The sequence below is a fragment of the Dermacentor variabilis genome, chromosome 3, assembly GCF_050947875.1.
Source record: "Dermacentor variabilis isolate Ectoservices chromosome 3, ASM5094787v1, whole genome shotgun sequence".
Taxonomy (NCBI): Eukaryota; Metazoa; Arthropoda; class Arachnida; order Ixodida; family Ixodidae; genus Dermacentor; species Dermacentor variabilis.
The window spans coordinates 117,466,605-117,493,922 of record NC_134570.1 but is presented as its reverse complement, the minus strand read 5'-3'; the positions used below and the strand labels follow the sequence as shown (position 1 = coordinate 117,493,922).

General features: G+C 45.7%; 1 protein-coding gene across 1 annotated transcript in view; it reads right to left on the bottom strand.

Moving 5' to 3' along the window:
• LOC142576216 (uncharacterized) overlaps positions 1 to 27,007 on the bottom strand; it is a 67,474-nt gene extending 40,467 nt beyond the window's left edge. Inside the window, exon 1 of the mRNA XM_075686235.1 lies at positions 26,585 to 27,007. Coding sequence (XP_075542350.1) covers positions 26,585 to 26,644 — 60 coding nt within the window. The 5' untranslated portion in view covers positions 26,645 to 27,007. The remainder of the gene's footprint in view (positions 1 to 26,584) is intronic.
• Positions 27,008 to 27,318: the final 311 nt, after the last annotated feature.

Below are 27,318 nucleotides of genomic sequence, written 5' to 3'. Positions count from 1 at the left end.
TTCTTAACAACTTTTCTATCACCAGCAAGCACGCCTTTTTTGTTTTGCTTTTTATATACGGGCTGATTTATGCGGTAAGTTTGTGGTACATTCTCGGAGTACGCAAGCTGTGTGCACGATGGGCGGGCTATGCGGTGATAACAGCATAACAGGGCAGTGAGTTTCCCAGAGGATGTGGTCCTAGGATACCTGTCCGGCATTACGCGGTGCTAGCTTTCTTTGCAGTTTAGCTCAGAGGACCCAGAACCACTTGCAAAATATCATATGTTCTGGTTCACTACTGCATTAAAGAGAGTCGCGCAAATGACGAGTATGAAAACCGAATGAACGTAACCGGCAAGATTTCGGGTTAAAACTCATGTCGCAGTGTATTCCGATGGAGGCGGAATGCAGAGAAGGCTGTGCACTAAGTTTTTGGCACATAATAAAGTAATACAGGTGGTGCAAATTCATGGGGAGCCCGCCGCTAACGGCGATACGTAAGCCCATGCCTACAACACTACAGGCAAACCTTTTCAGTTCAGTTAACCAATTGAATTATGGGTCGAAGTGAAGCTGCATATAAAGCTATACGCCACCTAATTAGGCGGATATCGTACGTCACCTAATTAGGCGAACAGGCACGCAGTGCTGACTTACAAATGCTGCGTGTTTGCGCTCCTGTAGATCTTGCGTTCCCGAACCTTACGTCTCGCTATGCGTCACCTACAACTCCAGCTTTCCACGTTCTTGCAGGATGCGCTTCAAGCACTTTACGGAATTTTATGCCATCAAAGTCAGCGATGTAAAAAGGCACGGCACAAGGTACGTATTACCTGTTTGTTTCCGCAGTACTTCTGTTGGTCTATTTTATTTCTGTATCATAACAAAGAATGCGGAAAACAAATAAAGATATTTAATTTTGTTCCATAACGCTGCTTGTGAGAGGGCGTGAACATGATATTCTGTCTGTATCTGAAGTCATAAATATTTCAAAATTGTGTTCCGCATTTGTGCAGCTGTGCGGGTACAAGTTAGACGCTGGGTGAACTATCCGTCGTGACATCGTTACCTTTGTGATAAATATTCTGGTTGTCACTTCTAATTTAGTATTTCGCAATAATTATTCTTTAATTTTGCGGTGAAACGCGAGAAAGAAAGAGTAGCCATGATGCTTTCTCTCTTCACATCAACAAACTTATAACACACACACTAAATAAAGTAGGGCGTAATCGTCAACAGCGCTCCTCTGGCTCTGTCGTTTGCTATGACAATCTCCTTGTCGCATAGCATAAACCTTACCGCTTGACGATGACATCTCTACAGGGTAAAAAAGGTGTCATGCTGCATGTCACTTCACAGATCAACACTGGTGCTACCGCTGAACACAAAGCACCTTCATACGCCGTTTGTTCGCAAGAGTCAATCGTCTAACCGTATGGACGCGATTTCCTATTTTTGATATCAGTACGTGCCAAAGCAGAGACGCCGAGCACTGTTCTAGAGACGAGAGAAAGAAACTTGGTATCTGTTTTCACCACAGGGACATGTTTAGTCACAGGAGATATTTGCTACTCGCCAAAATGTCATGGAGCTGATTGGAGCGAATACCATGCGATATGCTTGCAGAAACCAATATCGTCGCTAAGCCCAGTTGTTCACTTGATTCGTTCCGGTTCCACCCATTACGCGACGTATGAACAAGTGCAATGTTGCCAATTCTTGCTCCCGTCTCACTTCCTGCGACAGGTATTGCAACAAGCCCTCACATCAGCTTACTAACTTTATATGAGAACGCGCTATGGGTCTGAAACGGAAGATTGTATAAAAATGACGAAAAAATTACCGGCTGCCCAGCTATACATGAATAAATATGGTGTAAGACTAACCAGTTCTTACCTATTCCACGTGCCCTTCATATAGAAATAGAGTGTGTGAAAGCAAATTGTGTTAGTTGTCAAATACATAAAGCATACTCCGCTACTGCAGCACGAAATCCTGCCCCCCGCCCTCTTCTCCCCGTCTTCCTTTAATATAAATCAATATCGCAGCACCTTCTTTACTACTACACCTGCCGTGCTAAGTTAGTGGTGATGTAGTTGCGTGGCTAAGCTGGAGGTCGAGGGTTTTATTCGGGCTGAGAAAGTCGCCTTTCAACTGGGGTAAAATGCCCTACCACTCGTGGGCATAAATATAGGTTCACGTTAAAGAACCGCAGATGATCAAAATTAATCCTGAACATTCCCTTATATGGTGTACCTCATAATTAAATTGGGGTTTGGGCACGTAAAACAAGGTAATGTTCTTTTTTTTTCATTTGTGACCAGCTTTAGTACTGTTCTTGTACGAGCTTGCTCAGGCGTTAGTGAAGTAAAACCGCGTCAAACTACTCAATATTTGCCCAAAACGTCTAGAAGGGATGAATATCCCTTAGGTGACGTACTTCAGCCGACAATTGTGCACAACACAATTTGTTGCCATCAGTGGTGGCGACTTCAGCGAATCTACATTTCATTAAAATATTAGATAGAGACGTCAAAAACAAGGGGGGGGGTGCAGGGAGTAGGAAAACCCGCATCCAATTTCTGGCGTAATACCGGAAGCTTGACTTTTAACAATCGATTTGTAGACAAGGAAACGATCAATGAAGCATACAAATGGACGGATGTAGGAGTCAACGAATGTGGCAGACACTGACGTAACGCAGAATGAACAAACAGGAGCGCTCACGAACAGTCATTCCGACCTTCCATCATGACTAACCAAATAGCCCACCAGTATGTCTTACACAAATGGAAACGTTGCCACTTCTATGACTATGCCGGTGCAAATGGCAGGCTCGTCGGACATTTTAGTATCCAGGCTACGCTATATTTTTAGACCATTCCCAAGAGATACATGCAGGCATAAAAAATGAGGAAGACAGAGGGACATTAGTCAGTGTAAAGACCAGCTTACTGCCTTCTGCTAGGTGAAATGGGCAAGGGTAATGAAAGATTATGGAAGAGACACTCATTCAAATAATATTGAAATCACCGATCAATAAACCATTTTATGAATCAAACAAGAGGCTTTATTTCGAACATTTTGTTGAGGGACACACAGTTGAAGAGCGGCCCAATGCTCCTTACGAAGAAAGATAGAAAGTAGGTGATATTTCAGGCAAAAGCCATGTTTCACTTAAAGCTATTTGACAATGAGTAGAAGAAACAATATTTGAAAAAAATGCGGCAGATCCAATGAGTTGAAATCTATATGAAGCGAAGCTTTGTATGAGTGCATCAATAGCCGAAACATACACACACAAACACACACACAAACACACACAGGCACGCACGCACGCACACAGGCACACAGGCACACACACACACACACAGGCACGCACGCACGCGCACGCACGCATGCATGCATGCATGCACGCAAGCACACACACACGCACACGCACGCACGCACACACACACACACACGCGCGCGCGCGGAGTGGAGTTGCTGACTAACAGCGAGTACGACGAACGCATTCAACTCATCGTGGTGTCAGAGGTGCATATGTACGTAGCGCAATTAGAATCTATTCTACCCGCAAGGAGCGTTTAGCTCCTCGTTCCCGTGCAGCCGCGGATGCGCGGCTCGCCATCTGGTGGTGGCGCAAGGAACCCAGCGGAGCGCGTGGCGCGCGCACTGCGCTGTCATTGGTTAACCTATTGGGGACGGTTACAAAAACCGGCGATTTTTGCATAGGTAAGCTTCGCTTTTGAAACTGATTCACTTTGGTGCTTAGGCCTAGAACATTTTCATAGAAGATGCGCACACCTGCTGCGTCGCTGATACGTCGTCGTCCTTTCGTGCCATCTTTCAGAGCCTCCTCTTCTTGTTGCTCTTTGCACAAGATGAGACTTCGACGTGGAATGACGCACACGTATCGTGTTTCGTGTTCACCTATATTTAACGAACAAGGATGTCAAGTTCACAAGAGACAGATGGGCAGCGAGTTGCGAGCTTGTTGCGGACGGCGACACTTTCGACGCGAAAAGTGTTTTCGGTTTAGCGTAACATTTAGCGGCAATAAGAGACGTGGTGTCACATTAACCGATGTTCAGCGTCTGCACTCGCTTATTCGGCTATCTGTTGGAGTCCCGTGCACGAACAGTTAGCGACTTAAAAGAATGTGGCTGACGATGAGCCAGGTGTTCAGGCTTAGACGTACTCGCTGCGCCTGCTGCGGATACAATCTTTAAAGCTGATTTGCGCTTTAAATACACACGGCAGGAATGTTTCAGGCTGGTGAGCAGTGGCGAGTTGGTCACGAAGAGGACGCACCTCCGCTTGCAGCGCAGCAACTGCCCCGCTGTGGCGAGCGTGGTGTCGTCCATACTTCCTCCGAAGTCGGTCATTGTCCTCAGGTAGTGCGACCACGTCATCAGTCAGGGAGGGAATGCCTTCCAGCTCGCCGAGGAGAAGGCAGTGCAGTCCATGGGGCGGGATGGCTGTCAAGGTCACCCAGTAGGGGATGTATCATGGTCGATGAGGCAGGGGAAGCGAATGGCATAGTGGCTCCCCACTATGTATGGCCGTATCACCGTTGCCATTCACGCAAGGATTGCACTCAAGCGAACACTCGCCTTCTGTGTAAGAATGTTTACACCCTTAAGGGTGTTGTCTTGTCGCAATGGTAACAGCCTCACCATTAGGGCCTTACAAAGATTTATAGAGGGCGACAATGGAGTTCTCACTAGACGTGCGATGACAAAACACGTAGTTGAAAACTATGTAATCATTCTGAAAACTTGGGCGCACAGAACTATCGGACAGGAGAATTTCACAGGCATAGATATGAAACTCTATTGTCGGATATCACTATGCGCCCGAGGCTGTCAGAATTATTACATAGTTTTGAACTACGTTTTTTATTTATCACAAGTCTACTTATAGCTACCTTCTCGTCCTCTATAAATTTTTGTAACGCTGTAATGGCAAAAGTGTTACTAGTGCAACAAGAAAACACCCTTAAGCGTGTAAATTGTTACGGTGTACAATTAATCGTCGGGAAATGTGACGCACTTCACGTGCGCAAGAATTGCACACAAATCGCATCTGAAGTGTTACTGCTTCTCGAAGACTGGTGACGGGCGCAGAAACTAGCACTCCTTACTGGGCGCCATTATACAATGAAAAAATCATAAGATGTCGCAGTTTCTCCAGAAAGGCGAGCATCGATTGCGATAGCAAGTTAGTGGACAGCTGTACTAAGTAAGGATAGTAACTTCACCGACCCTAGGCATAAACTCAGGCATACATACTAAATTGACAAGCATGGTGTCACGCGCGCACAAGCAAACATGACCACCTCTCGTCTGGATGACTGCAGAAATTCGCTGTCGAAACGATGAAGTGAGTAAGCACGGCAGCAGCAGCGAGCGAATTAACCTTGGTGCTGCCGCTCGCATCAGCACAAAGTAAGTGAAAACACAGCGCGCGGTTCACTCTATCCCCGTCGCAGATGGCTTTCAAGACACAGCGGCCCGGGCTGGCGCGCGCGGGTGCACGAGCCACCCGGACGCGAACGCGGTCCCCTTCCTTACCCGCCCTCCGAAGCCTTGCGCGCGACGAAAAACAGCGCGCTTGCTCCCTTTCGTGCGCGAGATTGAGCGGCGAGGTCGCCGTCTCACCCTCGCAAGCTTTCACTAGCACGTACAGCATACGGCGCGTGGCGACGATTTTATCACCCTTCGACTTTACACAGAACCTCACGGCGACGCTGACGCCGACGGCAGAAGTTAGCTTCGAGTGTCCTTATAAGTGCTATCGCAATAATAACAACATTAGGGCACGCCTATAATCGCATCAGTGCTATAGATAAAGTCACATAATTACGGTGCACTCAGGTTCAAAAGAAACCACTTCTTGGGAATGGGCACATTTTGCCGTTTAAGTTGGCCAATCCTGGTGATAGCGCAGTCTAAAATTATGTGCCACAGGGGCGACTGCGTATGTGCCTTTGGATATACGACACTGACCTTTAGATTGCTTGCCTTTTTATATCTTGCTATTAGAAACATGCGGTCTTACTTATTATCAGTAAAACCCTGCCGCATAATATATCTGCACAACTATACACTACACAGGTGTTACATTAGACATACAACTTTTATCTACAAATATTTAGATTATTGCGATTTTTTTTGCTTACAACTGAATTGTGCCCTATATATGTTGTAGCGCGTAGGCGAAATAACATTGCCGTTTGACGCATGTCGAATATGCCGTTTGATGCGCATGATATGGTGAAAAACGTTACGCAGAGAGGAAAGTCAGCGTCTGTTGCACCTTGCAGTTCATAATTAGATAACATTAGTATGGGAGCTGAAATTGGGCCACAGCCGAGGCGGCAAAAAGCAGACAATCAATTCATGCTCGAAATGCCTTGACATCGCGTTAGCGTCACTCCAAATCGACCGAGCGCACCGCCTGCGTCGATATTACACGATCAAAAATGCAGACATATCTTCGTGAAGTTTTCAGTTTTCAAAGATAAACAGCGCGTAATAGAAAAGGGTTTCGAGCTAAAAGATAGCCCACACGCCATACGCGAAGATTTCTCTCTGCGAACACGTGTGGCAAGAAAGAAGCTACTGGAATTTGCAAGATGGAAAAACGCCACATGCAATCTCACTGCTGACCGAATGTGAAAAGACAATTCAGTGTACATGTACGATGCCAGAACCAATACAGTGAGGCAATTACCCGGACAGCTAGCGCGGTACTCTAAAGACCGTCCACCCGTTAATCCCTTAACCTCACGCGCAACCGCAGAAACAAACTTACCGGCATTATTTACTAATGCACGAAGCCTCATTCCAAAGCGTATTGAACTATGTTTCTATTTAGATAATAGTTACTGGTACATTCTGCTGCTAACAGAAACCTGGCTTCATACAGATATTGCGGACTCTGAAGTACTATGAGACACAGACGAATACATCATATATCGGAAATACTGACATAGTAGAAGAGGTGGAGGCGTGCTCCTCGCTGTAAAAAAAAAAAACACTTTTCCAGCTTCCATGATGATGTGAGGAGCACATTAGAAGTTCTATGGATCTGCATTGCATCATTTGCTTCTCAATAACTCTTCAATGTGTGCTACCGACCTCCAAATAACTATGTGTCCTTTGTTTCCGATCTTTACAATAACATTGCCTACATTCGAATGAAATTTCCCAAAGCTACAATTTACTTTTTTGGCGACTTCAAGTACCCTTACGCGGATTGGACTGACCTTATGTCACGCTGAAGTACCTGCCGCGATTTCATTCAATTGAACCTTAACTTCTCACTTACTCAAGTTGTTTACGAAGCCACATGTCAAGCGAACACGTTAGATCTTATTGTCACATCTGCGTCCCATAATGTAACTTCTTTACAATATAGCACTGGGTTCAGCGACCACTTGCTTCTGTCTGCTGCACTCGAGATACCCGCCTGTTCGCGTAATGTTGTATGAAAACATATTCTCAACTATAACAAAGCAAACCTTGATGCTATTCACCAGCGCCTTGAAATCTTTTGCAAATCCTTCCTTCAATCGTTCTCCTCTCGCTCAGTCACGGAAAACTGATCTCTTTTCCAGCAGAAATTAAGTTATTTGGTCCAGACGCACATACTACGTATCTCGTTCAGAACGAACTTATCTAGACCCCGGTTCCACAGATTGCTAAAATAAAACGAAACGGCTGTTTAAGACGGCAAATCTCAGGGGCACGCCCAATCTTGGATGAAACACCAAGCTGTGGAAATAGAGTACTGTCGTGCTCTTCTCAACGCCAAACGTAAATTTATGTCGTGTGACCTTCAATCGCTTTTAAAAAATATCCCTAGAAAATTTTGGAAATCAATTACTCCCACAAGCAGTGCCCTTGACATCATCTCATTGGTGAATGATGACGGGACTAACGTTAAACCTGAGGATTGTTCTGCCTTATTCAATAATTACTTTACGAGTGTGTTTACAAAGGAAGACTATTCCAGTATCCCATCTACGGAAATAGTCGATTATACGTACATCGTTTCCATATAGATACTGCCGGAATTGTAGCATTGCTTAACGACCTCAAAGTACTACCATGCGCAGGAATTGATGATATTACTACTAAACTCCCTAAACACACAGTCGAAATATCTAATATCATACTTGCCCACATCTTTGAAAAATTATTATCAACGAGCGAAATACCGGACAAATGGAAAATTGGGAATATCATACTAATATTCAAACCAGGCAAGAAATTTAGTGTTAGTGATTATCGTCCGATATATTTAATGAGCGTCCCATTCAAATTACTTGAACATGTCATTTCTTCCAATATCGTTCATCATCTGGACTCTAATAATATTTTTTTACTCGAAACAATACGATTTTAAAGAAGGTTCATGTGACACACAACTTTTATAATTCACCAATGATTTACTCATGCAGATGCATAATAACCTAGATGTCGACGGCATATTTATGGACTTTTCTAAAGCTTTAGATCGCGTTCCACATTGTCGTTTAATATGTAAACTTTCGTCCCTTAATTTAGAAACCTAACGTTATCCTGGGCGAGAAATTTTTTTCCCTCCGTAAACTTTACACCGTTACTAATTCCTTCTCATCTCCTCTACGTCATGTCCCCTCCGGCCTCGCCCAGGGTACTGTTTTAGGTCCCTTGTTAATTTTAATTTACATTATTGATCTTCCCGAAGGTATCTCCTCTAACATCCCGCTTTTCGCAGACGGTTGCATAATCTACCGTAAAATCTGTTCTTCAGCTGATCATCTTGCTCTCCAATAGGACCTGAATCTGGTAACTAATTGATGATCACGCTTGCAAATGTATCTTAATACCGATAAATGTAAGCTAATGAGCTTCACTCTTAAGAAATCAGCTTCAGCATCCAGCTACACTCTTAATAGCTGCCATGTAGCACGCACGACGTCTTAAAAGTATCTTGGCGTGCATGTTTCACCTAAACTTTCTTGGACAACTCACACAGGCAAAATCACAGCACAGGAATCGCGCACCCTCAGCCGCCTTAAGCGAAATCGTCACGACGATCCTGCTTCGACCAAATAACTAGCACATCTAACATTCGCCCGCCGTCAACTTGAACACGCGCCATCAATTTGGCCACCTCGTCGAACCTATCTGATCAACGCTCTTGAACGTGTTCATAACCGTGCTGCGCGTTTCACCGCCAAAAAGTACAGCTGTCATTCCAGTGTTAGTAAAGTTGAATCTTCTCTGTCCTTATCTTCCTTAGAATCACGCAGAAAGATTGCTCTAATCTTCTTATTTCGTAAAATAAGAAATCGCCAGCACCAAGCCACCCTCCCCCTCTCCCCACCGTTACGAACGTCTCGCCGTTTGCATAACAACTGCCCTTTCAGACGTATCTTTGGCCACACAAGCTCCTTCAATTCATCAGTGTTACCACTAGCAATGGAACTATGGAATAGTCTCCCTGATAAGGTTGTCCACAAATATGACCTCGTTAAGTTTCACCATGAAGTAACCGCCATTTTTTGTGACGAGCTGCTTTCCTTAATTTTCTCTTAATTATGTACACGCTCCTCGCTAACTTATGTATTTGGCAATGTCAAGAGATGTACCTTTACATTACTTTTGCAAAATTTGACGGTGATAAATGATGCACCCTTACACTGTCTATGTCACCATTCATTCCGCCAGTTTATATTACGTTCCGCTAAATATTATGTAACGTCACCCCATTTTATGTACCTTATTACACGCCTCATATACCCGTTACCTCTTTCCATTTTTTTGTAATCCTTCCACTTATGAAGACATACATTACACATTTCCCCCCTCACACAATACTCTTGCTGAACACTGAGTATTTTTGAAAAAAATAAAAGAAAACATAGATGTCATTGCGCCACCCCAAGCGAGGTCGCGGCGTTGTGATCTCTTCCAGATTACGTGAAAATACTGAAGAGCCACTGCGGAAGTGGTTCATTCTCAGCACGCTACTAACAATGCCGACACAGGTAGATCTATTGCTAGCTACGAGCATCTTGCCAAATTCAAATGTTTACTGACGACTGCGTTATATACCACCGAGTAATTAACACTATGAATCAAGATTGGCTGATGATCCTCAGCCCTAGCAAATGCAAGCTCCTTTCCATTACCCGTCGACACAAGATTCATGCCTTTCAATACACAATCGCAAACGAGTACGTAGAATCTGTATCGTCTTTCAAATACTTAGGCATCCCATTAATTATTGATTTAGCATGCAGTGAGCATATTGCTAACATGATATCATCAGCCAACAAAACACTGGGATTTCTAAAACGTTAGCTTCGCCTCGCCACACATCATGTTAAATTGTTTGCTTACAAATCACTCGTTCGACCTAAAGTAGAATATACATCCGCCCTATGGAACTTGCATCATCTTAACCTCATAAATGATCTAGAAGCAGTTGGAAATCGTGCTACAAGGTTCATCCATCTTTATCATTTGTATCACGTCAGTGTTTCAGCTCTGACAATTAAATCTGCCTTATCGCCTCTGTCAGTTCGCCGTCGCATAGCCACCCTATTGCTGTACCGCACGTTCTAATACTCATCACTCAATCGTGTACCTTACATTATGCCAGCATCGTACATTTCTCACTGCACCAACCACAGCCTTCATGTTTTTCGTCCCGAACTGTTACTTCTTAACTTCTTAAGCTTCCTTCTTACCACGTGCAGCTAAAGATTGGAACGGCCTTCCCCAACATATCGTTGATATCATCTGGGCATCATGATTTGCTGAAAATTTAACTAACCTTTTTTTTATATAAACGCAAGTGCCGTTGTTATTCGTGTTTTTCTAGCTGATTCCACGCCTTATGTAATACCGCCTCGTGGGGTAAGGAAATAAACAGAAATAAATGAAATCAAATCTCTTTGTGTTATTTTAATGGAGCGAAGATTTTTTTTCCTTTATTTCATTGCCGCCTATCTTATTCCTCAGCATCTCGACCCCCCATATAGAGAAGTCGTAAAAAATAAAAAATTAAGCTCATGAACTCTTAGTACCTGTTGATGGTCGCGATGGCCTTTGTCTTGATTCTATTGCTATTTCAGCCTCCGGTAAATAGTCCTACTAGCCGTGTAATGGGGGACCTTAACGACGCCTTTTATAGAGGCAGAGATGAAAACAAGTACCAGAGTGTTCAACAACAATAACAAAAAAGGAAACGAAGAGACAAGTTATCATTTGCCTTTATATTGTGGCTTAGTGATCTTCGTCCTTGAGCGAAATACGAACTTTAAAAAGTGACGTGAATGTACTGTTGTTTTAGGTCTCATCTTAGAAGCGGGGAAGCGGGCAAGGTTCATATATATATTGTGCGTTATTAGCCACGTTTCCTTTTTTCTTTAGTTCTTGCTGTTGTCCGCTACGCCAAATAGCTTTCGCCAGCTTTGCCGCTCTCGAGCAACGTGCGCTGCGGACGGTGGAAGTTCTCTTCATTTGAGAGTTTTAATTTCCGCAGCTGGAGGCCCACTGATATAGCAGGCACCCGAGTGTGGGCGTTAGTGAGAAGCAGATTTCAAAAAGCGCGCTTAAAAGACAAGTGAGAAAGAAGAGAAGTTCAGCATCAGCGAATGCATCCTCGAGCCCTCGTGAAAGCATACGCCGAGGATGGCACCATTAAGCTTGCATGCGCCAAGCGACATTCTTTTTTTAGGTCTTTAGGGACGTCAACTCCCACAGTATGTGCCTTCTTATATATATATTCTCGCCGACAGGTAATGAGACAACGGAGAATCGCTAGAGAGACTTCACAAAAACAAGGTGAAGGAATGTCATGTGAAGGAAAAGGCATACAACAAAACCATCGCGAGATGTCCCTTGTAGATTGCGCCCTTCACGGTGGCACAGGAACCTGGACTTCGCTCCTGCCAGAGGTGATGTCTTAGGCTGTTGGCGAGATAAGTATTTACTGATAGTCTCGCTAGGAATTCTTTCTTTTTTTTTTAACGCGCGCTGTGTAGAGCCCCGTAGGGATAAAATTTCGAAGGCATTCATTACACTTCCGTCCATAATGCATCGCGCGTCCTGGAGATTCGACGATGAGGCATTGAAAAGCGCGTTTCAAAACAAGTTGAAGTCGTTGGTTCCTGTTACTTGCTTAAGCTTGTCTAAGTTGAGTGCCCGACAAGTCTGGCGTGATTGCAGGTTCTACTGGAAGCATAGCTCGGGAAGGACGATTGACAAAGACTAGACAAGACAAGCGCTAACTTTCAACAGAGCGTTTATTGCAAAAGAGGAACATATCTACGCAACTGATTCTGCTAAAGGAAAGAAGGACATAAAAGCTTAAGAGAAACGCCACATGCCTTCATGCCATGAATTCAAGCTCTGTAGTTAATAACGCCACAGACGGCCTGCTGACGCATAGATCACCTGCCCGTGCAATCTCAGATGCTTCCTTGATTTCCCTTGTCGTCTTCGTGGTGCCGGTACAAAATTACTGTCTTATCGAGCGAGGGATGGCAAGGTGGTCGTGCAACACACGTATCTACAATGGGCCGCCAGACGATCGTCTGTGGACAACGCCGCCGTCGTTGTCGTCTATTCCGCTGCCGGCACATGTGCGGATCTCGCTCTGAGGAATAACAAAGGGAGGCCATCGAGCGACGCAAAGAGCTTTTGGGTGGAAAAAACAACGACGTGTACGCAGGGAGACGCTGCACTCAATCGCTTTGGCGCCAGAGCAAGGGGCAGCGTTCTGCCTACCACTGCCACTGTTAGCATGAGCGTAGCCCACGCACGCGTGTTGAAGCACGCACCTATACAATATATATATATATATATATATATATATATATATATATATATATATATATATATATATATATATATATATATATATATATATATATATATATATGATATTGTAGACGTTTTTATTAGCCGTCAACGCAGAGACTCTCAGCGCTAGCGGCGTTACAATTGGCGGTGGCTTAGCTAGGCTATGTCAGGATATACGTAGTGAAAGCTAAGGCATAGAATGTCTAGCCTTGGTTAATCTTGATTTCAAGTCCAGGTTAGTCTGGTTGTCTAGCTATGTTGCGGCGTTTAGCCAGTCATTCGGCGCACTGTTCGTCTGTTTCGTGGGCGATTCGTTTCTTCTTCATGTCGTTCCGATGTCGATTCCAGGCCTCCTCCTGCTTATCAGTATTGTCGCCGTCCATACTGCCGCCTCAACTGTGGCTGCAGCGCACGCGAACTCTCCTTTTTAATCCTCCGACATGTTATGAGGCACGCGAAGCAGCTGGCGAAGCGAGCGGAGGAAAGCGCAACGACGAGGAACGTGACATGACGTCATACCCAACGGCAGCTGCCGAAAGGCGCGGCGCTGCACAGCGGCGGAAGACCTGTGGCTCGGTGCTACTAGTGGCGCATGCGCAGTAGTGACTAGGGCGAGAGAGAGAGAGAGAAATATCCGCGGCGACGTACGCGTTGTGACGTCATGTGCCTTCTCGGAGCGCCGCCACGGTCAAATCGCAAGTTCGCGGCCAGAAAAGTTTCGCTTTAGAAGCGCTGGAAACGATTGCCCACTATTGCGTTCCTCCTCCTCGCTACAACTGTTTTACCCAGCTTCTGTGCGGGCGCTCTGGTCTGAGCAGTAAACGTCAGGCTAACCTTATGCAGCATTTCACTGCATGGATGCTAAGCGAAGTTGACGATTTCCCCGTCGGCCTCATATTGTGCACCATTTGGAGGCGCGACATCTTCGACGGTGCACGATGCTGCCCACTGGTGGCGCTCATCACGCGGCAATTGTGAAACGCCTGGTACGCCTGCCAGCTGTCGCCGGTTTCTCATACCCAGGAGAAAGATGCGTCGCGTCCGCGTTTAAATAGAGCGTCATACCGTGCTTCAAGCGTAACGATAAACCCTGCTATCGCGCTGAATCATTCGGCCTTCAGGCTCAACTGCTAAGCATTGAGTTCTTTTAACAGCGGAGGTGTTTAGCGGCTCGCAATGTCCATTGAGCGTGGTTGTCAGCGCGTTGGTCACGCAAGGCGAAGGTTCTCCGCAGGTTCGACAGATGGCGCGACCACTACAGCGAGTGTCCGCGCGGCGAATGTTTCCCGCTGGGCCGACATATTATCAGCGCGCGCAGGGGGGTGGGGGGGGGAGAGGAGGAGGCGAGATAGAAGGAGTATGCATGGAGATAAGAGAGAGCGTGCCTATCAAACGGCATTTCGCACCATGGACCCAGCACGGTTAGGAGGTCCCAGTGCGCTCGCTGGTGAACTGGAGCGGGTACAGCGGGTACCGAACGGCTATAACGCCAGCGCGCGCTCGTCGAAGCTTCGGGGGTCCTTCTGTGTTTTCCTAAGAAACATGAGCCGCAGATCTTAGCTCAACGCAACGATACAGACGATAAATGACAAATCAGAGAAATAAACAGTAGCAAATAATGTGACAGGATAAACGCACGAAACCGATAATTACTCAATAACATAATAGATAATCATAACAAAAGAATAGAGTGTCACACGAAAAGAACAGACACAAGAAACAGATAATCACAGGGAAGGAACAGATACGCGAACTAAAATCAAAAGGGAAACACAGGAGAACCACAGCTCCGCTGTTTCCTCAGATTTCACAAGCGTGGAAGTGACTTTAATTTTTTTTTTTAATGCGTAAGCATTTCCGTGGTTACCGAACGGGAAAACTGTTCTTCAGTCCCTCCTTAGCGTAAGACGATCGCTATCAAATATGGCCAATAGGGCCAGGCATTTGTGGAAGAAGACGGCGACGAACTTGCGAGCGATGGCACGAGCGCGTCTCTGCGACCACCTGACTTGTGCAATCGGGCACGCACTAAGCACACCGTTAGTAAGCCAGAACTGTGCAGCAGCCGTGGCTTCGGATCGGATCGCCATCAGCGCACCTGGCGCCGCCACCGGCAGTAGTTTGCTTACCTCTTCAATTCACGTTGCGGCGAATATCGCAGCAGTTCCTGTCGCCGTAGTCGCTGTCGCATTTACCGCAATGGCGCGAGGATGACCGCAGGCGCTTAGCAGTGCTACGATTACCAGCAGTGTTGAGTGTGAGCACTCAACGCCACATCCTTAGTACGAGATGTTTAGGCACCATTCACATAACTTCCTGAAGAGATACCAGGTAATTTTTTTTTCTTCTCAAGGTAAGACAAAGATTTTTCTTCTTGTTCTGTATAAATCATTGCTCGGCACCCTACTTCCGTTATACAGTGAAAATAAAGTGAATATGAACTGTGTCCACGGCTGTGAGATAAGCGGTAATTGCAAAGCAAAGAAATGAAAATTTATTTGGGCTAATTAGTCGCACTAGCACGGATATGAAAATAAGGCGTACATTTTTTTTCCAAATCGCTTACTCTGCATGGACACTTTTCACGAGTGACAAGCCGGCAAAGCAAGCAATGGCATGTGACAAGCCGGCAAAGCACTGGGAACATTTCCGATCGCTTCGTGTGCGTGTGCTTTTGGTTAATAATTGGGTGTCGTAAAGAGTGAGACAGAAGTAGAAAAGAACGCCAACTACACAATTGCTGTTTGCTGCACCACAATAATGAAAAAAAATAAAGCGTACTAAACTCCTTAGAAATGGCAATAGAAATAATTTTAATCAAGATAATGATGTCACGGCAGAATGTTCATTGAAATTTCACTTCTGTCAATGCAGCTACGAAAATGAGGCATACGCTTTTGAAGTATTTCAGCGACGAAGCAGAGCCATAAAGCAATCGCTACGTTGCTTACTAAGCAGCCCGCATGAACAGAAGGGACGATTTTCTCTTTGTAAGCCCCGTATGTTTCGGGCTGGGGTATTCCGTAATTGTCCACGCGGTGGGCGTGTCCATTTCGCCTGCTGCTCGAGTGTTCATTGACTAGGGGTCGTCTGTCCTCTTCTCACGTGTACCCCAGCCAGAGTCAATCAGAACTGCAGCAGCAGACGAAATGGACACGTCCACGAGGTGAAAAATTATGACCCTCCTGATCAGTCGTGGAGGGGGAAATTATTTGATTTGTGTCATCATATATCTGAGCTGGCCTTGGGGATATTTGGAAGCAAGAAGATCAAGACACACACAGTCATCTCGTTTCCAGCCCACATGGGACAGTTTGAGGGTGCCCCGCCCAATCTCAGTGAGTCGGCCCACAATGCTGCGCGAGGTATCGTCGACCGCATAGCTACCGAACAACGTGACGTTGAAGGTGCAGACAATCGGGACTCTCCTTCCTCGTTCAACGAAATTACTAGACACTTTTACTTGACTCGGAGAATGTACCCCCTCCCACATTCTAAAGGCAATAGACCTCAGGCTCTAACACTAAGGCTTCTACAGACCGGAGCATACCGAAACCCCCAACTTCTTCGCAGGATTTACCCCGAAATTCAGACAGCAAATGCATGCGCACTATGCAATGACTTAGCGAATTTAGACCACATGCTCTGGTGGTGTCCCGCGTTACGCGGCGATGAAAGCAACACTTCTTCACGCTGGGATGCACTTCTACGCAGCCCCAACCTTGAAGAACAGTTATGGGCTGTCCAACGGGCCCACGACGCGGCGGAGAGCCTTGGCCTGTCTGTCCCGACGTGGGAAGGGCCCGCTTCGCGCTAACGCGCGTCATCCATCCATCCATCCATCCATCCATCCATCCATCCATCCATCCATCCATCCATCCATCCATCCATCCATCCATCCATCCATCCATCCATTCATCCATCCATCCACCCATCCATCGCATTTTGTGCGCTGATGCGCTGATGCGCTCTCGATACCCGGACGGCACGATCGCATCTTCAGCGTCCCCCTAATTGATATTGCAAAAAACACGCACAAAAAAACGGGGCAGCATTGAAGGCCACAAGCAACGTTTAGCGTTGCGCCGAAAGCCCTTAGATGGTGTTTTAGTGGATACGCGAAGCTACATGCAGGCGCAACACAGCACGCGAGGCCAGTGCTACTGCGCAACAGAGACACCATCTTGTCCGATATTAATCATCTTGCAACGTTGCCGTGTAAAGAGGGGTCTCACCACCGGCCTTGCAGGCATCGCATCTGAAGTGTGCACGAAATTAGACAAGCTGGCATGGTCAAGTCAGGTATTTTCTGAGCTCTTAGCCGTGTCTCCCAAAGCGACTTTGTACTAATATTCTTTAAAAAATTGACGTTTTACGTGACAAAACAACGACCTGATTATAAGGCATGCCATAGCGGGGTACTCCAGGAATTTGTACCACCTGGGGTTCTATAACATGCACCTAAATCTAATGAAACGTGTTTTTCTGCATTGCGCCCCTATCGAAATGCGGCCGCCATGGCGGGGATTCGATCCCGTGACCTCGTGCTTAGCAGCACAGCTCCATAGCCACTAACCAACCACGGCGGGTTGTACCGAATTTGCTTTCAGTCAGTCAGTCAGTCAGTCAGTCAGTATTTTATTTTCACCAAACAAGAACATCTGTGAAAAAGGTCAAATAAGTCAAAAGAGAAATAAAGTAATTTCTAAGCTAACCACATTGAGCGGTTTACCAAACGTTCACAGCTTCAGTATTAAAGCGAAGCTTTATTTACTCACAAGTAGCGTTGTAGTGGTCACGCAAAAAAAAAAGTTGCGCCCAGAACAGACCAGCTGCACGAAAGGGCGGTTTTATGAGTTGACAGCTGCGCCGTCGCCGGAGCGTGAGCCATTAGCAAGGGTTCTAGCTGCATAGGCGAGCGCTCACGCCATGCGCGCAACCAATCAGAGCCGTTTTGCTTCCGCCGGGAGGGAAAGGACAGGGAAGAGTTTCGGGCGCACTGAGGCCGCTTCGTTTTTGTTCAGTTCAGCTCCGGAAAACGGATGGGAGTGACGCGCGTTGTGCGTTCCCCCGCGGAATGGGCAGCGTTCGACGAGTGGCGGCGAGAACTCGCGCGTGAAAGGGCTCCCCGTCGGGGCGCCGCCCCAGCCCTTAGAGCCGCCTGAGCCCAGGCAATGCGACAGCAAAGGAGAAGATCCCGAGCGGAGGGAGCGCGAGCCGAAACAATGCGACAACGTTGCCTGTGGGTTACTTAACCGTGACGAAGGTCAGGTGTGCACAGGACAAGCTTCACTTACCCCCATTTACTGGTTGGGGAACGGTTGCTCATTTTTGTACGCACAACGATCGTGCCAGCTAAGCGGGTTCCCTTTGACTCGTAGCACTTGCAGCAAAACGCACTGCCAATCTCTGGAGATCTTGTAACTCCCCTCGCGCGAGCCACACATCTAAGATCGACACCCTAGCGGCACGGCGGTGGTGGTGCCGCCGACGGCATGAACGCGCCTCGAGGATGTACAACTGACATATATTTGCTATTTCGATAAAAGTTAACGCGAGTGGAAGGGTAACCAGTACGTGATTCCGAAACATCGATACTTCTTCAGACTTGGTCATGCAGTGACTGCGATTGACTTCAATAAATGTAAATCCGCTAAAACAGTGGCTTGCCTCGAGGAACGAAGGGAAATATCTATGTAAGTGAAGCGACCGATGCAAAGGAACCGCCGGTTTTATTGGCAACGCTCCGAAAGTTGTGTTTAACCCTTTGATCGGGCGGAGGTCCAACTGAACCGGCAGACAAAGGACGGCACAAGTTGAGCATGTTTGACATTGCGCAGCGGCTGGTCAGTGATGCGTGGATATACTTAACATAGCACAATCGTAAAGATTCCACGGTGAGGCATGCAAACAAGCCCACGGAGCATTGAATTACGTATTTCAAACCACTGGGGCAAAAAGAGACACGAGAGCGGTGAAAACATCCTATACGTTGCAGGCTCGCAAGACGAAGTTCACATCTCCCAAAACTCTATTATTGGTGAAGGAACTATCACCGGTATCCAACACGTCGGGGCAGATTCTCGTAATGATGTGTATGAATGTATCACTTGCTTTTGGAATATTTTCAACTTTTTAGAATATCTTACGAACATTTTGACACGAGTGCCCCGCAGTTCAATGACAGCAAGTCAAAGCAGCAGTGGCGGGTGCTGATATAGCTGGCGGGAAGAGATTGTTTCAAAGAACACACACGGCAAAGGAATCTACTATAACAGCAGTTGCGCATTATAAATTAAAATTTCTTTTATAGACGTGATTGTACAGTATCCACATGCTTAAATATAGGATTTTAAATGTGCACTACCACTTGAAATGAGTGTCAACCGCATGAATAGTGCTCGAAAGGCACTGCGACTAGTAATAAAAGCCGTTATGGCCTTTGGAGTACCACAACAAGAAGGCTGGAAAAACAAAATGTTTGCGTACATAGAGGAGTGTGTATAATGAGTTCCGCCAATTATGAAATTGATTTTTTTCAAGCTTTTGGTAGCCTATACCACAAACATCCACCGACCGAGCTGGGCTCCGTTGGCGTCCGCGTAAATGTTTAAAGTTGGCTACAACATTTTTTCAAATGTCGCTTCAAATTTACTACAGCCGCCAATACCACCAACTCGCTTTTTACCGAAGTGGCGTCGGTTATCCTACAAGCCGTATTTTCAATCCTATTTCTGAGCGGGAAGTCATCAGTTACACAATCTTTAATAAAAGTGAGGAGCTGCCAACTGTCACGACTGCATCTATAAAGCATATGGCATTATGCTTGCCTACGTTCAAGTGGAAATATATTGTGTAACTTCTTTCTGGCACTGATCCGCGCCAGAACTTCATACGATAGGAGATGAAAAATAAAAACAAAAACTTTGCTCCGTATATTCTTATGCCAAAGTTTTCTAACATTCCTGACAGAAATAGACAGAAAAGCGTTTTCATTTTGTTTTCAGAGTGTACTACCGAGTATTTCCATACAGGCTGTCCACAATGTCGCAAATAGTGCTTCAGTTTCCTTCAGTGCTCGTCCGTCGTGGCCTGTGTGTCACCGCGTGTAGGCAGCTCACGTATCGCGTTGTTGCGCAACAGGGATTGTTTCCAATGCGAGGCTTTTCTAAACCAAGCGAAGCGACTGAACCACACATTGCTAGAAAGCAGCGGCCAAAAAACAGGTTTCGCGCCTGATGCCTTCGGCGAAACCTACAAAGACAAGCACCCCCGCAACTTCTCTTTCTTCCCTCATTCACAAGTGCCCAAAGCTGTGGTGTTGGGATATTCTGTAACTGTCTACGTGATGGACACATGTACTTCGTCCGCTGCTGAAATGCTCATTGGCTAGGGGCGTCTGTCTTCTTCTCACGTGTGCCTCAGCCGTGTACAACAGCAAAGGAAAGAATAAAAGTTTAGAACGAGAAGCCCACAACTATGCATTGAAAAGATAATATTTCGCCCAGAGGTTCACCAGTCGTTCGGAACTGCAGACACGGAGGTTGAGATATTGAATGCGACTGAAAAGAGAAAGAGACAATTACCGGCCTAGGAAAGCGCAGTACCTATCTTCAGCGTCATCGACGCATAAATGTAGCATCATTTAGGAAATTTTTTAAGTATCTCGTAAGATGCCCTACTTATTTATCGCAGAAAAAGCAAAATCGAAGCCACAGTACCATTTTTGTTCCAAAACGTAGTTGTACGTATAGACAGTCGGCGGTCACTCAAGCTACAGAAAATGTTTGTGACGGACAAATTGGTCGGACGTAGGTTTCGAAAAACAACCTGGTAAGCTATGGTGAAGACGGATGAGTCGCTAAGCAAGTGACCGCCATCAGTTCTGAATGGGCTGCAATCGATCAGTGATACCTGCTATTGTTTACACAAGGCCGGGTATTTTTTCGCCGGGGTGAGCCTTGAAAATTGTGAGTCATCTCAACATTTGCTTATCAAAAACACCGACAGCTACAAAGAGAGAAAATAGTTTTACCCTATAGATGCATACATTCTTTTAGCAGATATATATATATAATGACAGCTCAGAGGCAGTTCTGAATATTTTTGTATGAATTTCCAAACGGCAGTCTTTATGTGACGCAGTACTTATTGCAGGGATTACTCAAGCCCGCAGGAAGTTTGCTTTGGGATTAGTAGCCTTTGGAATGGGGATATGCCAGCTGCCGTGGTGCCCAGGTCTCTCCACGTAATTATTCCAACGACGTTAATTATTTCCGAGTCTCATGGGTTGGCCAATATTTAGAAAGGTCGACTTAGTTCTGGTACCGTTGAATTTCGATGCTCCTTCTTGCATGTCTGTCAAAGCCATTTAAAACTCATCCGCAAACAATTGCTCTCGAAATACGGGTCATCTTTGAGGTACAAACGCTATCATATGCGCTCGAGGGCGGCACAGAAAGTGCCGAACCCAAACAGTTAAAGGTAGGGAAAGGCCTCATTGGAGGCGCTGTTAACGCATGGCGGCTGGCAAAAATAAAAGAAATTGCATGTTCTGTCCCCTCGATAGTAAAGTGTTCCCCACTACAATAAACCTTTGCAGCACATGCCATTGCAAGTGGTACGCATACTTGAAATTCTAGATTGTACCCGCACATGTTGAAACGATGCCGATAACGAAGTGGCATTCCGATCCGGTACCATCAGTAGGATTTCACTTGGTGTAAATTTCGGGCTCTCATATACAGGCGCCACCATGCGTGCCACTTTGCTTCAAGGTTACTCACCGTGCTATGCGCACATATGAAGTTCTTGCAAAGTAACATATGCGCTTCTGCTACGCCAGTGACATTAATGCATTTGCTGTAGCAGAAGCACGTGCGACAGCGGCATGCACGATTGCATGAAATTGGTTCGTATACGCACATTCGCGCAGGTTCGTATACGCAAATTTTAATCATGCTTTTCGTGGCACGAAGGATAAGTAAATGTACCATGGAATAGTGGTGGAATTCGCTGACAGAAGGCTTGTATGGACAAGACAGTTCGGGACAAAATATTAAAATCTGTAGCTCCCTGTGACCTAAGGCGACTTGAAAATATTACAGAGATGACGCCTTGCTCGAGTTACGCAGTAAGAAAACCCTTAAAGCATAAGAATGCTACTTTCAGGTAACTTATTGCTTATGCATACCAATCAAGGCTGACCTAACGTCACTACTTAGTGTCCCTTTTAGCAGCCCCAAGCACTTTACGGCAACATGTACTTTAGGAACGCGCAAGGAAAAGTGAATCTTCCCATGGTGGTGTCACTGCAGTGGCGAGGGAGAAGGAAAAAGCATTCTCGAATGGGTCATATTTGCCTCGCCATAAGCCTAGCATACTGTACACTCAAACACAAGGGCGGTACATGAAGTAACCCAGTCGTATACGCATTCAACACGCGCACAACACAGACAAGTTAGAAACACACACTGTAATATTGCCTCTGCTTATTGCCAGTGCCCTGAGTAGAAAAATTTATTGCTATGTAGCACGCGTTAAATATGCATTAATCGATACTGTGTGTGAATTAATATCTCGATAAGCGCTGCACTTATAAAACGTTGTCATTGACCATAATGCAGTTGCGCTTGCGCATGGTCTTATGCAAGCGCTACACGAAGCTCTCAAAGAAACCTGGCATCTTTTCGAAGCGTTCTCGCGGGCCACGCTGTGAGCGGCAACATTTAGAGAAATAGACATTCATGGCTTCGACGCGCTGAAAAGCATCGCCTCGCTTCAAGGACCTCCAGCCGTAGTGTTCACGCGGACTTGAAGCCATAATTTATCGAGCTAACATGGATATGACTTGACGCTGCCTGTTTGCCCCATTTTTCTCCGTTCAATGGCGCGTTGCCGTGGAGAGGACAGAAAACTTTAAAAGTTGAAGATTCGTAGAAAAAACGTGGGATCAGGGGCTTACCACAGGTGACTTGTAATGTATTTGTAATGAGTGGAGTAGGAACGGCGGGGTTAGTGTACGAAAATTGTGACGACTTGTGCGCACTCTTTGAAGTGTTGCAACGGCAGCGACGTGTTGGTGAAATGGGTTAAGTTCTGCGACCTGGACCTTTAGATGGCCTCAATGGCCGTTCGGGGATCCATACGTACGAGCATGCCCGTACCGTAACGAAAATATCTTACGCGGCGGCATTCTGCAGTATAAAGAAGAGTGTCGCGAGTCTGATTTTTGTAGGCGTGAATAGATTCATTATCAGCAAATCCTTCGTTACCAAAAACTATGGAGGGGTACTGTTACAGCGGGAACACCGACAAATATGCGATTGCGCCGAAGCCGTGTTGGAAGCACATTGCCTTAATAAAACATAGGAAATAATGAATCAGGGTGTGAACGCTACCCTTTTTGTACAAGGACTTCGCCGGAGCCAGGTTGTTTTTTCTGCAACACTGACAATGCCCACACCGGCGCGCCTCGGCCATTACGCCGTTAATCATGAGCGTATTACAGCGTGCAGACAGATTATTACAAAAAAAAAAAAGACGAGGGGATCTTGCTTTGCACTTGGAAAATACGCAAGGTGACTTACACAATGAGAACCGCTGATCAGTTGTGGTAGCAGTTATGGCCTCTTTTAGAGTCATTTGTACACGTTTCCGCCTGCAGTAGTTATCGTAACCACTCAAACGCAAATGCGGAGCAAAGCGCAGCAAACTTTCATGGTTCGTTCTGGCACGATCTTTCTAAGAAAACGAAGAAAAACGCAGCGATCGAGGAGCCAAGGACGCGTGCTCGCGCATTGAGATGCGCGAGCACGCGCACCGAGCAATTGCGTCATTTCCAAGTTGACCGTTATTATTAGTGGAGGTAGCACGACCGCCATCCAATAAAGCAAAAAGGGGGTGGGGGAGGCGATGAGGGAAACTTTCGAAATGCCGGGCAAGATTTGCCGACTACCTAAGGATCTGGGTCATTCTTAACCCGCAGAGAATGCGGGAACTCCTTCCTGCACATTTAATCGAGAAGTTTTGTTGGATTAAGGAGTTTGATTTTGTATACATAAGTCCGCTCCCTCGCGGGATTATAGCGGGCCCAGTCAGTGCTTGAATTATTCTAGTTCCTTTTTTTCTTTTTCACTTATTAGGCGCTGATTCACGGTCGCTGAACGTCTTCGTGGTCTTTCAATGCATGATTTAGACGATGAACACTGAAGACAGCCAATGGAGAGAGGGTGTTGGGGTTTATCTCTGTTAAGCAAGCAGGCACTCCAACACTGAGCACAATGCTTCAAACTATATTTACTGGAAAAAGCAAGGCGCCTGACGGCAAAAGACGAGGGCAAAATTAATGAATATGTCACATAAACAAGAAAATGCTGACCACATTTTGAAAGCTCAAAATTTGGTCAAATTTCGGCTATATTTGGCCAAGCAGACGCCAGCGAGGTGAGCACTACGGACACGATGACAAGAATCAGAATCGTGCTATGCCTGTATGATTACGGCAGCCCTCTTAGGTCGTTTTGCATTCGCAGAATCAAAGAACGAAAAACTGTGGAACCTAGGTTATCGATCTAACCAAGGTTGAGTGCTTCGAAAACAGCTGCAAGGTGAAAACGAAGTTTGCCGTCATTTCTTTTTAGAACACGGCCCGCTATGGGGGGGAGGGGGACTCAGTGGATATTACGTTTATCTGCTAGCTCTCGTTCGTGATTTTTACTCCTCACACTAGCTGGCGTTTTCATATGGGACTGAATGTAAAAAAAGGGAAAATAAACTATACATCTAATGAGCATTCGGCGCGTGTTAGAATTTTGAATTTGCGCTGCTGTTTTAGCTTTGTGCCATCATTGTTTTAACAAAACTAGATATGAACCCTAGAGGTTGCAAGCTAGAATATATGGTAATAATCAAACGGAAGTGAAAAATATCACTGCGCAGTCCAGTTCCCCATTAGTCTATGGTTAGTAGTATAACATCCACACTATTTTTATTTTTTGTCATTTCAAGGGCTGTTGCAGTAAGATTGTGTAATACTATAGGTATTACGTTCTACTTATCTTTATGTTCTTTAAATGTTGCATTTTATCTAAGTTATAAGTAATTACCAGTGCTGTGTTTCGCAAACCGTTGTCACGGGACTATATGCTTTGATACTTGAAGCATTCTTCTGTATGTTCCCATTCTACTAATTAGACCTAACAAGAGTATTTTTAGTGATAAAGATATATATATATATATATATATATATATATATATATATATGCACCAAACGTGTCATTCTTCTTCTGCCAGGTTATTATTTTTTGTATTCTTTTATTACATTACTTTATTATGTTACAGAGAAAAAAAAACGACAATTGTATTTCTTATTATTATTCTTTTACTCATCATGACAAGTAAAACTAGGCCTATTTATAGAGGCGTCATAGCGGCGAATTTCAGTATGATTTTTTTTTTTTCAAGATAACTGCGTTAGATTGAGAGCTACGGAGCAATTGCGAGAGAATTCGCTTTGCTGCAAGGCATATTCTGTTCGCCGTCACGATTTCTTTTTTTTTTTTGCGGGGGGGGGGAGGCGTAGTCATAGACAGCTTCGCTATAAAACAAAGCATTGCCTTGGGAAGCCCGGCTGAAGGGACATAACAGTAGGAACGTGTTATGAAGATCGACGGTAATCCAGCGAGGCTGTGAAACTAGCTAGTAGGAGCGTACACTGCGAAGTATTATAATCTGGCGCTGCAATTGTACACCAGCGCAGACTTGCAAGCCCGCAAGCACGGACCTGTGGATGCGCTTAATGAGTAAAGAAAAGCAACAGGTTAGGTTGCGTGCTCTAAACTGTGACCGGCACATGATGCTCAGTTTGCATCGTTGCTCAGCTGTTTGTGAAACCTTTCTAGAGAACGTTCTTCATTTATTACTACAAAAATTAATCAATATTTGTGCAATAGCGAGTCCATATAGGCGTGATCATCTTTTTTTGCTACAATCTTCAGTGTGCAGCTCCGCAAGGCATCTGGCATTTAATTATCAGCATCTACATATTGTGCGCCGTGTATGTCAGCGAACTTTTTATGCAACACTTGTTGCCAAATAAGGAACACCAGCTTTCAGAAATAAGCCGGCCAGCGTGCTTTCAAAACGTCCAAGGATATGTCCAGTTACAAAGAACTGCGAAGAAAAAAAAGGAAAGTAAGGAAGAAAAGCAGATAGGAAACAGGATTAGGGGAATTCTGGAACTGAATCATCGCCTGCCGTAGTTATATGCATGGTCAGGGGGCACGATATATATGTGCAGTACATTAACGCCGAATTTCGTCGCAGTATACGAGCAACCCTACCTAATTTATCACGGAGAACAAGTGTTGTCGTACTGTATTGAAAGGAATATTAAGAAGCTCGAATGACAAAACTTTACCTGGAAGGTCGCGGCGTCTTCTTGAAATAGGTCATCACACACCTTAAATTCTAAAGTTGCTTTTGCTCTGATGCTTGCCACTTTATCATTGCATGTTCTGCTGTCGTAAATATTAAGGCGAGTCGTTTTTTATTTATTTATAATTCTTTGGAACAAGAATAGCACAATTCTGTAAGACATTAATGACTCAATGGCTTAGGAATGTCCGATGACTCATTCAGGCGATATCTTCTTTTTAAAGCATGCGCTTTCATCTTTTCGCAATGGCAAAAGCGCCCAGGCGTGGAGTTAATAAACGGAAGAGCCTACTCACGTTGAGGTGCGAACACAATGAGAGGATCACGAGTAGCAGGATTGCGAAGGAAGACGCCATGGTTGAAGGAGTTGTTGCAGCCGTGGCCGGGCAGGGACGACCCTGTTTCAAGATATGCTTCTGTGTCGCGTTGCTTTAAGTTACTCCCAAAACGATAATTTGCTGACGCTATAGCTGTCTGGACTTAAATGAGCTGCACGAAACGAGCGACTGCCGACCTCGTTACGTATCTCACTCTCTCTATTGACGCTCAACAGGCGCTATATAAGCTTATGCGACTTGTGCCCTGTTCTTCAGACCCTAAAAGCCCTGTGATCGGACACGTGCGGTGACTACTGGCGACTAGGTAGCGCACTTGGCGCTGTTTGTCCTTCGTGAGGCGCTGGTGGCGGGAAACGAGCACGCAGCGAACTATTGACGGCGTTCAGGCGCACCGAGTTTGGCGCCCGAGCCACGGCGCCCTTTTATGGAAGCGCGCGTCGTCTGCCACGTGACCGTCACTTGGGCGGCCAATCATTAGAGAGCGAGTCGCGGCGGAAGGCGGGCTGAACGGGCCCGGTGTCGGCGGGAGTAGGGAGGGAAAGGGCGGCTTCTGAATGGAGGAAGCTCGCGGGGAGGGCAATCGAAAGGGTGGCGCCAGGAAGAGGTGTCGCAACAAACCTTTACCTTCGACAGAAACAGTGTGGAGCAGTGACGGAAAACTCTTGGCACTGTGGTTATCGTTTCGCACGCTG